We start from the raw sequence: 14,172 nt of genomic DNA, 5'->3' as shown, positions 1-14,172 counted from the left end.
ACCTGGACTGTGAGGATCAGGTCTCTAATAATAGATTGGGCAGGGAACTGTGAAGAAAATTTCCCTCTCCCCCTAAATGAGTTCACATATGTGCAGAAGCAAATTGCAGGTGCATCGGTATTATAGGAATGGGCCCAGGGCAACAAAATATTCTGCAACTAATTAACTTTACATCCTAGTCAATTATGCTTCATCCTCCTAAAACATCTGCTGAGAAACAAAAATGCAAACCTTTTCGATGTTTTATGCATGCAGCAATTCCCACAGCAGTAAATTTAAAATTTCCCTTCCTATTTGGTTTATTCTTTCCTTTTTCCTATCTTCCTAAACAAAAATTCTTACATATCTGAGTTTAAACAAATAATTAGATTACACATTCTTTCTTTGGTAACTTTGTGCGGCCAAGGGCGCAAAACAATGTTATAATATTTTTTATGAGTATCGAGATCTGAATGATCCAATAGAATCATTCACCTTCAACAAAAGAAATGAAGAGTTGTCTAATGTTCCACTCACCATTTGTATAACCTGTGTCATATTTTCTCTGGAAAAAATACTGAATTATATCACTAGCCTTTTAATTTCATCCTTGAAAAGTGTAAACGTTTTGAACCGTTAAAAAAATCAGTATTTTTTTCAATTTGTTAATGTGGTGTATTACATTGATTGATTTGCGGATATTAAAGAATCCTTGCATCCCTGGGATAAAGCCCACTTGGTCATTGTGTATGATCTTTTTAATGTGTTGTTGGATTCTGATTGCTAAAATTTTGTTAAGGATTTTTGCATCTATGTTCATCAATGATATTGGCCTGTAGTTTTCTTTTTTTGTGGGATCTTTGTCAGGTTTTGGTATTAGGGTGATGGTGGCCTCATAGAATGAGTTTGGAAGTTTACCTTCCTCTGCAATTTTCTGGAAGAGTTTGAGTAGAATAGGTGTTAGCTCTTCTCTAAATTTTTGGTAGAATTCAGCTGTGAAGCCGTCTGGACCTGGGCTTTTGTTTGCTGGAAGAGTTTTGATTACAGTTTCAATTTCCGTGCTTGTGATGAGTCTGTTAAGATTTTGAAGAGGGTGTGGAGAAAAGGAAACCCTCTTACACTGTTGGTGGGAATGCAAACTAGTACAGCCACTATGGAGAACAGTGTGGAGATTCCTTAAAAAAACTGGAAATATAACTGCCTTATGATCCAGCAATCCCACTGCTGGGCATACATACTGAGGAAACCAGAATTGAAAGAGACATGTGTACCCCAATGTTCATTGCAGCACTGTTTATAATAGCCAGGACATGGAAGCAACCTAGATGTCCATCAGCAGATGAATGGATAAGAAAGCTGTGGTATATATACACAATGGAGTATTAGCCATTAAAAAGAATACATTTGAATCAGTTCTAATGAGGTGGATGAAACTGGAGCCTATTATACAGAGTGAAGTAAGCCAGAAAGAAAAACACCAATATAGTATACTAACACATATATATGGAATTTAAAAAGATGGTAACAATAACCCTGTATACGAGACAGCAAAAGAGACACTGATGTATAGAACAGTCTTTTGGACTCTGTGGGAGAGGGAGAGGGTGGGATGATTTGGGAGAATGGCATTGAAATACGTATAATATATATGGAACGAGTCGCCAGTCCAGGTTCGATGCACGATACTGGATGCTTGGGGCTGGTGCACTGGGACGACCCAGGGGATGGTATGGGGAGGGAGGAGGGAGGAGGGTTCAGGATGGGGAACACATGTATACCTGTGGTGGATTCATTTCGATATTTGGCAAAACCAATACAATATTGTAAAGTTTAAAAATAAAATAAAATTTAAAAAAATCAGTATTTTTCTTAGAAGCTTTAAAATTCATGTTTGTATTTAAAGAAATATGTTTACATTATATTGTCACCTTAATATATACTATTGAATGATTTCAAAGAAATTTGCTAATATATTTTGACAGGGAAATCATATAAATAAAAAAATAAATATTGTAAAGTCTTGTATATATGATTGTAGTTTTGTTGATTTATCCTTGATCTTTTATGGATGAATAGGTAAAATATAAAAACCTAATAATTTCATGATAAAAAAAGACTAAATACCCATATGTCTTTTTTCATTACATTAGAAATATTCAAAAATATATAACATATAGTTTATTTAATTTTAATTAAATTCTCTCAAATTGATTCAATTAATATTTATAGAATTGAATTAAATTAAATCAAAGCATGAGTATATGAAAGTGCATTTCCATTGTAAAATTGGTGAGGTTCTCTTAAAATTCTGTATATAATTTATAATCATTATATCTTTATTTTCATTTATATCTTTGATCTTTTGTAGTTTTGATCCCCAAAAGGGTTTTTGGTGTCAACTATTGGAAGGAGGAAAGACCAAATGCCTTGGAAAAAGCAAAGGTCGAAAGTATCCACCCATGGATCCAGAGGTAATATTTTCCTTATCTTTGAAATTCTCTGGTAGTGCTGAGTCCAAGCATGCTCTGCTGCAGCACAATAGGCCAATGAATCTGAGCGAGGAGATGTTGGGATGAGGAATATGACTTTATTCCGAAAGCTGGCTGACAGAGAAGATGGCAGACTAACATCTCAAAATAGCCATCTTATCTGGGTCTGGATGCCAGTTCTTTTATGGATCAGAGATGGGACAAGGTGAAGTAACAACGTAAAAAGGCCATTAATCTTGCAAACATTTACCAGAATGGCAAGCCTCAGGCAGAGGGATGTGTTAATTTCTTCCTGCCATCTACAGGCGGACAGAGGTCTGAACAAAGGCACTTTAACAGTCAGGCAGAGGGGCAGGATTCTCTGAGGCAGACCATTAATTATGATTATGATGACAAAAGCAATGGAAAACAAGTCAAAGAAACAGTTCCAACATGGAGTCAGAATTAATCCTTTCCTGTTACAGTAGAACCCTGTATATATACCTGTTTCAAAATTAGTAGACAATAAACTTGATTCCTTTTTCTTGACTTTCTTTGCTATCAATAGTTTTATATATTTAGAAGAGAGATAGACCAACAGATAGAAATGATTAGTAGATATTTATGGAAATTGTATGCTGTTGGGATGCAATTCAAATATAAATACTGAATAGTAACTTCTTTCCAAATGTGTAAAGGGCTCAAACAAATAATCTAGTAAACAATGATTTTGTATAAAATATACAAGTATTATTGTTACATATTGAATGTGTATATCCAGTGCCTATACCATGCATGGTATGGTTCTAACAGAAGCAGAAGATATTAAGAAGTGGCAAGAATACACAGAAGAACTGTACAAAAAAGATCTTCATGACCCACATAATCACAATGGTATGATCACTCACCTAGAACCAGACATGTGGAATGTGAAGTCAAGTGAGCCTTAGAAAGCATCACTATGAACAAAGCTAGTGGAGGTAATGGAATTCCAGTTGAGCTTTTTCAAATCCTGAAAGATGATCCTGTGAAAGTGCTGCACTCAATATGCCAGCAAATTTGGAAAACTCAGCAGTGGCCACAGGACTGGAAAAGGTCATTTTCCATTCCAATCCCAAAGAAAGGCAATGCCAAAGAATGTTCAAACTACCGCACAATTGCACTCATTTCACATGCTAGTAAAGTAATCCTTAAAATTCCCCAAACTAGGCTTCAGCAATACGTGAACTGTGAACTTCCAGATGTTCAAGCTGGTTTTAGAAAAGGCAGAGGAACCAGAGATCAAATTGCCAACATCCTCTGGATCATGGAAAAAGCAAGAGAGTTCCAGAAAACCATCTATTTCTGCTTTATTGACTGCCAAAGCCTTTGACTGTGTGGATCACAATCAACTGTGGAAAATTCTGAAAGAGATGGGACTACCAGACCACCTGATCTGCCTCTTGAGAAACCTGTATGCAGGTCAGGAAGCAACAGTTAGAACTGGACATGGAACAACAGACTGGTTCCAAATACGAAAAGGAGTACATCAAGGCTGTATATTGTCACCCTGCTTATTTAACTTATATGCAGAGTACATCATGAGAAATGCTGGACTGGAAGAAGCACAAGCTGGAATCAAGATTGCTGGGAGAAATATCAATAACCTCAGATACGCAGATGACACCACCCTTATGGCAGAAGTGAAGAGGAACTAAAAAGCCTCTTGATGAAAGTGAAAGAGGAGAGTGGAAAAGTTGGCTTAAAGCTCAACATTCAGAGAACTAAAATCATGGCATCTGGTCCCATCACTTCATGGGAAATAGAGGAGGAAACAGTGGAAACAGTGTCAGACTTTATTTTGGGGGGGCTCCAAAATCACTGCAGATGGTGATTACAGCCATGAAATTAACAGACACTTACTCCTTGGAAGGAAAGCTGTGACCAACCTAGACAGCATAGTAAAAAGCAGAGACATTACTTTGCCAACAAAGGTCCGTCTAGTCAAGGCTATGGTTTTTCCAGTGGTCATGTATGGATGCGAGATTTGGACTGTGAAGAAAGCTGAGTGCCGAAGAATTGATTCTTTTGAACTATGATGTTGGAGAAGACTCTTGAGAGTCCCTTGGACTGCAAGGAGATCCAACCAGTCCATTCTAAAGGACATCAGTCCTGGGTGTTCATTGGAAGGACTGATGCTAAAGCTGAAACTCCAATACTTTGGCCACCTCATGCGAAGAGCTGACTCATTGGAAAAGACTTGATGCTGGGAGGGATTGGGGGCAAGAGGAGAAGGGGACGCCAGAGGATGAGATGGCTGGATGGCATCACTGACTCGACGGACATGAGTTTGAGTAAACTCTGGGAGTTGGTGATGGACAGGGAGGCCTGGTGTGCTGCGATTCATGGGGTCGCAGGGAGTCAGACACGACTGAGTGACTGAACTGGACTGAACTGATAACCATGCATGGTAGTGAGTTGAGCCATGGAGAGTAAACTGTTCTGATCAACAATTACAACATGTGGTGGGGAGGTTTTTCCATATCACCAAGCAAGGCTCAGATACCAGCTGGGTCTCCAGAACCCAACACAATACTGACACTCTCTACAAAGAGAGAGAGAGAGTGTGTCAGGTCCCACAGGGAAAAACAGCAACCACCTCACATATCCAGATACCACTCTAATGGTAGAAAATGAAGAGGAACTAAAGAGCCTCTTGAGGGTGAAAGAGGAGAGTTAAAGAGCCGATTTAAAACTAAATGTTTAAAAAAAAAAACACTAAGATCATTGCATTCAGCAGCTTTACTTGATGGCAAATAGAGGGAGAAATGGTGGAAGTAATGACAGATTTCCTCTTCTTGGGTCTAAAATTATCATGGATGGTGACTGCACCCATGAAATCAGAAGACATTTGCTTCTTGGCAGGAAAGCTATAACAAACCTAGACAATGTGTTGAAAAGCAGAGACATTACTCTGCCGGCAAAGGTCCATATAGTCGAGGCTATGGTCTTCCCAGTGGTCAGGTATGGTTGTGAGAGCTGGAGGCATAAAGAAGGCGTAGCATCAAAGAATTAATGCCTTCAAACTGTGATGCTGGAGAAGACTCCTGAGAGTCCCTTGGACAGCAAGATCAAACCAGTCAACCTTAAGGGAAATCAGCCCTGAATACTCCTTGGAAGGATTGATGCTGAAGCTGAAACTCCATTATTTTGTCATCTGACACAAACAGCTGACTGATTGGAAAAGTCCCTGATGCTGGGAAAGATTGAGGACAGAAGGAAAAGAGGGTGTCAGAGGATGAGATGGCTTGATGGCATCACCGATGCAATAGACATGAACTTGGACAAGCTTCAGGAGATGGTGAGGGACATGAAAGCCTGGCATGCTGCAGTCCATGTGGTCACAAAGAGTTGGACATGACTGGGCGACTTAACAACAAAAACAAAAAGCCACTTCATTAACATAACAAAGTATACCTTTACCATTATCTCACTTCGGAAATTCCAAGTGCGCCTTGTGCCAGAAATGGAGTCAATGACCAACTATATATTTCTTATTATAATTCAAAATGTCATGAATAGGTTACAGGATAAAACAGTTATTATGAGCCTAGATTTATTATAAGAGAGTAAGTTAGTTATGGCCACTTGTTTATAATAAAATATATAAAACAATATCAAACGGCAAAAAGGCAGGGAAGAAAAATCTATCAATAAAAGTTATGGTATGAGGAGACAGAAGGATTGGAAAACTAGTTAGCAATCAACTGAGCAGATATAATAAGTTATCTCTCCTAAGACAGTGTGGGCCTAAGGAGGATGGAAGTGATTAGGTGTTACTATGGAAATAGAAGAACCAGAAGGTTCTCAAACTATACCTTTGAACCCAATAATTTCAAAAAGACTTCAAAAATCACGTTGATTTCCCAAGAAATCAATGTAACAACTCCACTACTTCTATAAACATCTTATCCAGAATTTGAAGTGTTCACAATCCACTCGAAGGGAAGAAATGCGGTGAAAAAAAAGAAAAAAAAGTAGTTATCTGGAATTCATTTCCACAGTATACAAGTTGCTAAGGGAATTTTAGAGGAAAGAGACTAATTTGTGCTAAAATATTGGGAGGGGTTTAAGAGAGATGATATAAGTTTGACCAAATGGAAACGGCTGCCTATATTTCACAGGAAAAACATTCACCTCTATTATTTTATCAAAAAGACACAGAACTGTGTTCAATGGATTCTAATACAAGATAAGTGACATCCAGAGAAAAACCCATTAACAAGTTTTTTGTCTTCATGGAATAAAATAAACTAAAACCACAGACTTATTTTACAATCCTTTTTTCAGCCATTCATCTAAAAATTGCCAATCACTCCAGCTTGGTTAGGAACATAAGAATTCCAGGAAAGATCACTTTAATGACCTTTATAATAAGACCTTGTAATATTTGTGAAGTAGAAAAGCCTCATGGTTTTTCAAAAAAATCTGTTTTGGTCCTAAATGAATATAGAAAGCATTTTATAACATGGCAAGTTATTTCTTTAATCATGAAATTCAGGTTTTATGATTATGTTGACTGATTATCTTAATGCTGTGACCCAATTTTACAGAGAGTGACCAATTTCATAAACCTAAGTGTTTCTTTTCTGTAGATTTTGTGCCACATCTGGTCCCTACTTACCTCATTCTTCTTTAGTATTACATGCCCCCATCAACCTCTTCATCAGTCCCTCAATAAATAAGTGTGCTTTATATTGAGTGGGACACCATGCCCTCCTCACTGACAGATGGCATTTAATGTATAAAAATATTGACTCAATGTTGTATACCCAAAACTGATATAATATTGTAAGTCAAATTATACTTCAGTTTAAAAAATTCAAAAAAGCTAATTCTCCAAACGCTCTAGGAAAAATAAGCCATATAAGTTATTCCTGGACCCATTTTTATTTTGCAACTATACTTCTGTCAAATCTTTCCTAAAGGTAAAAATAAGTGGCATCCGTGGGAAAATAGAAAGAAATGCCTATTTTATATGCAGTCCCATTGCCGGAGAATTTCTTAATAAATTTGCACAATCTCATTTAATCAACTAATACCTCCCTTTGTCTTCTTTTTGCTTTCAGTCTAGAACCTTCCTCTCTAATTACTACCGAGATCATAATGTGGAACTGTCCAAACTGTTACACAGACTGGGGCAGCCTCTACCATCATGGCTGAGACAGGAGCTTCAAAAAGTGAGATAGCACTGGAGAGGAGAACTAAGACTCACAAGACACTGACTTTTACTATGAAACCGAAATGCAAACTCCCCATCTTTTATCCATTTAATGCATTTGTGATTGTCAATAGAGGACCGTGTGAATAAATCTCCTATCTTTTTCATAAAAATGAAAACTATTATATATGCACGCATTGGCGATTACTAGCATAATTCCTATGTGAGCTTTTGGGAAATAATGTGGGCTTTTATGGCATTACCCAGCTTCCAGTGTGGGGATCATGACACAATCCAGTTCCTCCTTTAACCATAACATTTTGGAAACTATGTTTTACTGAGAACCCTGATTATATGCAATTGACAAGTTGAAATCTTAAGAAACACACTGTGATATCTGTAAATGAGACTTTTAGTAACCCAATATCAGAATTAAGGGTGTACATTTTCCCTTGCTAATTTGAAAACAATTTTGCATTTGTTGTGAAATTATCAGTGTAATCTTATATTGTTATTTTGAGCAGTTATTATTTATTCTATTTATAGAATAAATAAAATACGTTTTCCTCTGTTAATCCTCTTTAGGAACGTCCTTGACTTGCCCAAGTTGTAGAGTTGTAACCTCCCACATGCTTGATCTGTTTTGATCTTGTAGGAGGATACCATCTGCAATTAGCTCATAATAGTATTTTATCTGGCCAACGTGCAATTCTCGGTGAATTTTGCATTGTGGTTCCAACACCATCTATCAGAGATTTGGGGGATAAATGACTGTGAAGGTGCATACTTTACATAATATTAACTACTATGTGTAAGGCCATCTTTCCATGGGTAAAAATCTTCAGTTCAGTTCAGTTCAGTTCAGTCACTCAGTCGTGTCCGACTCTTTGCGACCCCATGAATCGCAGCATGCCATTACCATACTATTAATCTAGGTATTTCCACTTTGATAATGATGTAGCATTTATATATTTTTTTCTCTATCCCAGAAGGAAAAAAAAAACTTTATTGATAAGGCTGGAATGAAAATACTAATATGTGTTTACAGGTAGAGTGATGTACCCGTGCCTTTTATGTAGTATATGTCAATCATTTAAACCATGGACTTTTATACATGCCAGTGCATATACTAATGCAGAAGATTATGTTTTTAATGCCTATTTAACAGAAGAAGTGTAATCTAAAATTTACCTCTTTAAACACCACAAATTCTCTAAATTAAAACCTATTTCTCAGCCACGTCATCCAAAAATTAATTTCTGGAGAAGAAATGATACTCTTCCTGTCTTAGAGTTGTAGGCTACTCTCCCATTTGGAAATTGTCATGCTAGTTGAATTTTTGTCTCATTTGTCAATGAAGATACGTTAAAGCTTTGTTAATCTTTTCAGTGATACATGAGGGTAAAATTTGAACAGAACAGAAAATCAAAGTAAATTTGGAACGTTACCTATGAATTCATCCTTCACCAGAGTAATTTTTCTACAGGCTGTAAATAACATTATGCTTGACATAATTCTTCAAAGGAAATGGAAGATCTTTGTTTTTGTTTATTTGTTGTTTGTGGTTTTAAGCAAACAATTCAAGTATAATCTAAAAGAGAACCAATAATTCTCATAGTTTATTTCAGGATTCAACTTTGGATTTATACTTTATTAAGATTTTTGTTTGCTTTTCTTTTGTTTTCCTACTGCATCTAAAGGCTCTCTCTATTTTTCAGAAAATGTTAAGAATTTTTCTGGGCATGTGTTGATACAAACCACAAACTGATGCTTTTGTTGATTCTTTGTTAGGCGTGAGGCTTAATTTCTCAATCTTACTGTTACTTAGGTGAGCATGTGCTTGATAGCATTCCATAAAATCATAACAATTGTGTATTTAGAGCTCTAGCTTTTTTGTTAATTTCCTCCAGTTTGCATTCTAATTTTATCTTTTGTGAACTAGAGATTAACTTTTTTTCCCCATAGATATTTATAGAAATCAGATGAGATACTTTTCATATCGGGTAAAATTCATGTAATTAAGAGTCGAACTTATCTCTAGATTTTTTTTAAATGTAACTAACTTTCAGCATTTTCTTATTTTTTCCAAGTAATATATACAGTATCATTCACCTATGTGCAGAGAGCTGGGAGCAAAATTCCCCCAAATTCCAAGTTCATCTAGTCTCTTCTCCCCTGGTTCATTTCAATCAGTGTGTATATTTTTCTTACTAAGACTGATAATACAGACAAAACAAAATTTAATTATGTAATTCATCTCTTACAGTGAACTACTTAGAGGAACTCTGGGCTGTGAGATTATAATAAATCTGAAAACTTTTAGTTTTAAGAATATCTTGGTTTTCCCAAATTTCGCCCACTGGCTATTGAACTATTGACTCAAGATTTAACATACATAATTATTTAACCTCTAAATAAATTATCTTCATTTTGAATGGCATACTTTTTAAAATTTTAAAGAACTTCCTAAAACCTTTAGACAAACAAGCCAGTATCTTCTCTTCGTTCCTTCTTTTTCTTTATTCCAATTGCTTAATTTACAAATATAATAATTGATTACATTAATAAAGAAGAGACAATATTTGATATAAATCTATATCAAAATATGTGTGCTTGTCAAATACCAGTCTCTAAAAATTACATTACAAATCTCATGCAAAAACAAATTTTGCTTGTATTTAACAATGGCCTCAAAATAATTAAGCAACAAGGGAGAATGCTAGAGAGGAAAATATATATTCCTCTAACACTATATTTTTTCTAAAAAAAAAAAGTTCTCCATCCAATAAGAGATTTTATTTGCCTTGATTTCAACAAACCCATTCACATGTACCCTATGGAGTTTTCGTCCTTCTGTCTCACTGTTTTAATATGACATAAAGTAACCTGTTGACCATGAGTGTTGATTCAATTATGCGAGCAATTTATAGCCCAATGATATTTTGAAAGCCCGTTTTTGGTGGCTAGATAACATATTAACTATTTGCTTGGTGGAGTTTGCTTGAAAACAATTGTGGTCAATAATTTTAGAAATAAAGAAATCAAACAGTCTTGCATATATGATTTAACTTCAACTCTAGGAACACAGCTTGGCCATGAGTACATATATATAGTCTACTATATATATAGATATAGATGAGTGTGTGTATGTATGTGTATATATATATATATATATATATACAAATGATTATTTTCTTGTGTGAGCCTGTGAGGTGAGCAGGAAAAGCAGAAAGAGAACTCTGCATTTACTGAAATTGTTAAATAACTGATGTATTAGTAGTACATGCATAACATATCTTTGGTTCTCATTTCTTCAGAATAAATACTATTGCTGGTATGGTCACTAAAGTAATGTTGTTTCTCCTCTGAAGCCCAAAGTTTTAATCAACAGATGAATCTTTTTCCTTCCCTTTTCCTTTTTTTTTGCTCTATACACACTCCCTAGGAAGCTAGGAGAGTGGATTTGGGGTGTCTGGGTTTTACATCTCAATCCTGCCTTGAGCAAATTGTGTAGCCTCAAACAATTTGTGGAACTTCTCTGAGTCACAGTTTTCTTTTCTGTAAAATAGAGACAATGGAGTATTACTTACTGGGTCATTGTAAACATTAAATGAGAATATATTTAAACAACTAACTACAATGCCTAATGTAGTTATGCTGAAACATGTTTGTTATAGAAATAATGTATAATATTCAAACCACTCTTTCTTGCTTCATCAAACAAGTATATGTTTTTCTATTCCCTTTAATAATAAAGCATATATATCTTAAACATATAATTAACTGTATTTGATTAAAAATAGAAATTTTCTTCACCATCATTATCCAAAAAAAAATTTTGTATGGTTCCCTGCTATTATTTTGATAAGTATTCAGAGCAAAAGTTTTCCATCTCAGTCCATTCTATTAAGGTCTCTTTATCCCTTTCCTCCTACTTACTTCTCCCTCCATTTATCTAATAGAATATCTCCCTTGTAAATCTCTCTCTTCAAATTTTTATTTAGCTGGCTTCCCTGGTGGCTCAGACAGTAAGGAATCCGCCTGCAGGAAGGAGATCCAGGTTCGGTTGGAAAGATCCCCTGAAGAAGGAAATGGCTACCCACTACAGTCTTCTTGCCACTATCACCAAACCTATAGCTTTATATTGAAAAGATAAATGCTGTTCCCTCAGATAAGACCCTGAGGACACATGGATCCCATTTCAGTAGCATGGCAAAGCTGAAATGAAAGATGACAACAGACTTAGGTAATAAGAAGTTATGCCTTTGTCACAGGTAACATACAATACATACAATCTCCAACCACTTCTTCCCTCAGCCAACTTCAATCGATAGAAATAATAAAGTGAGCATTTATCAGCATACGTGCTAGTCTCTGAAATGAACCGATGAATAAGACTCCCTCGTGATTTCTGTGACAAAGTCTATCAAACTATTTGAATTATTTCAACCTGAAGAAACCCAGTGCATAATGTGGTACATAGATTTCTGAAGCCAGAGTCACAGTTCAACTACTTGCAATCCCACGGAGGCCTGGCGTGCTGGGGTTCACGGGGTTGCAATGAGTCGGACGCGACTGAGCGACTGAACTGAACTGAACTGAATCCCACTTAGCACTGTATAAGTTTCCTTAGGCACATTCCTTACACTCACTGTACTACAATTGCCTCATCTCCACATTGTGGATAATAATAACAGCCACCTCTTGAGGTTATTGTGACAATTATGTGAGTTAAAATACATAAAACAGTAGCTGGCCACTGTAAGAGTATTTGCTATTGTTAAATACTTAGTGCGTTATCTATTTTAGATGTACAATACTCATCTTAAAAAAGCATGTCCCAAAAGAGTTGGTTTCATATAAATTTAATTAAGCGTATTCAAATCACAAGAATCCACAGCCACAAGACGGTTATAGGTAATAAGAAGGCAATAACACGGAATGACTTAAAACACCTCCACATTTTAAAATTCTAATTCTGTCAACTATTTTTATATAGGTGACCAAATCATGGGGTTCCTCTGAGCCTCATTTCTTCCTGAATAAAGAACTGAGGATAGAAACCCAAGAAATGAGCATGGGATAAAAGAAACTAAAGTCCAAGAACAATGAATAAAAATTTATATTTGAACACTGAAATATGCTCATTAAATTCAAGTTCCTGGAAGGGATGGATTTATTCATCATAACACTGAGAGAATGTGCAAAGTAGATCATCATATCATCATATTTATAAAAACAACAATGCAATATTGTTTAGGCATTATTATTGAGGAATAAGGGAAAAGAGAAGTTCCCATTGATTAGTTCTAGAAAATATCAACCCATTTTCTTTAAATGGAGGGAAAAAAAACAGTGTAATCTGTAAATAATAGATCATTGAATGTAACAATATATGCATATGGGCAAGTCTGCAACTATTTTTGCAAAAAATATTCCACAAAAAACTAATTGTCAGGACATAAATCTAGATGAGATAGCATGTCCAAATTCCTCATGTGATTCAGATACAAACAGTCTCAGACAACTCTTTTTGAGATTTAAAAGAATGTACATATTTAAAGTTTTGAGACCCCAAATATATCTAGATTTCAACAAATCCTGTCAGCTTTATCTTCCAAACTATTTAGACCCTAAGAATGCTGCATCATACCCAAACTTGGCACCCGAATTCAAGCCCCCACTATCTTCTCAAAGGGAATTAATAACACTTCTCACTTACACATGTGGCTGCCTGTACCTATTTTCCACATCAATCAGAGCGGTTCTTTGACCACCTTTCCCATCACTTTCCCCTTTGTCACCTTCTTCAGTTCACACCAGCCTCCTTACTTTCCTCTGAGCATATGCCAAACAGGAGGCCAGAGTTTTCACACTCCCTGTTCCCTTAGCATGAATACAATTTCCCCAGGCACCTACACCCCTCATCCCCCTCCCTCCTTCAAGTCTTAAACGTCACCTTATCAGACAAGTCTTTCCAGACCCCACACCATCAGTCTCCCAACTCTTTACCTACTTGATTCTTCTCCCTACCACACTTACCAGCTGACCTATGAATTATTTGTTCACTTGTCTGCTTCCCCTAGCTATATTATAAGTTTCATGAGAAAAGGGCTTTTCTTTTGTTCATAATTGTAATGCCTCCCTGTGCCTGGAATTCGCTAGAAATTTGTATAAACCCTCAATAAATTGTAGTGAAAATAATTAAAAGTAAAGCCAAGATGCTAAGAAGCATAATACATGTAGAGGACATACAGAAACTGGGAATGTCTCAACAGAAGTTTGGGTATGGACAAGGAAAATGAAGTTAGCAAGAATAAGAATAGGTTTCAAAAATGTGTTTGTCTCAAGACCCTGTCACAAAAGGAGATAGACGTTATAGAAAGGTAAATTTCCTTTTAATAAAAAATAAAAAATACTTTTTAGTAAACAAGGCAATTGGAATGATCTTGGAAGAGTAGTGATTTTCACACATTTTTAAGTCTTTAAAAACAGAATAAATTGGAATTTTAAAGGAAAATATTA

At 35.8% G+C, this 14,172-nt stretch overlaps 1 protein-coding gene across 2 annotated transcripts in view; it reads left to right on the top strand.

Annotated features, from left to right (window-relative positions):
- The window catches only part of LOC129657645 (bifunctional heparan sulfate N-deacetylase/N-sulfotransferase 4), a 284,882-nt gene extending 276,695 nt beyond the window's left edge, over nucleotides 1-8,187 (top strand). For both annotated transcript variants that reach the window (XM_055588031.1, XM_055588030.1), the window contains 2 exons: nucleotides 2,348-2,450; nucleotides 7,556-8,187. In XM_055588031.1, the coding sequence (XP_055444006.1) occupies nucleotides 2,348-2,450; nucleotides 7,556-7,675 (223 nt within the window). In that variant the 3' untranslated portion in view covers nucleotides 7,676-8,187. The remainder of the gene's footprint in view (nucleotides 1-2,347; nucleotides 2,451-7,555) is intronic.
- The last annotated feature ends 5,985 nt before the right edge of the window (nucleotides 8,188-14,172 follow it).

Source organism: Bubalus kerabau, chromosome 7 (assembly GCF_029407905.1).
Source record: "Bubalus kerabau isolate K-KA32 ecotype Philippines breed swamp buffalo chromosome 7, PCC_UOA_SB_1v2, whole genome shotgun sequence".
Taxonomy (NCBI): domain Eukaryota; kingdom Metazoa; phylum Chordata; class Mammalia; order Artiodactyla; family Bovidae; genus Bubalus; species Bubalus kerabau.
Note: the sequence above shows the minus strand (reverse complement) of the source record. Positions and strands in the feature narration are given on the sequence as shown.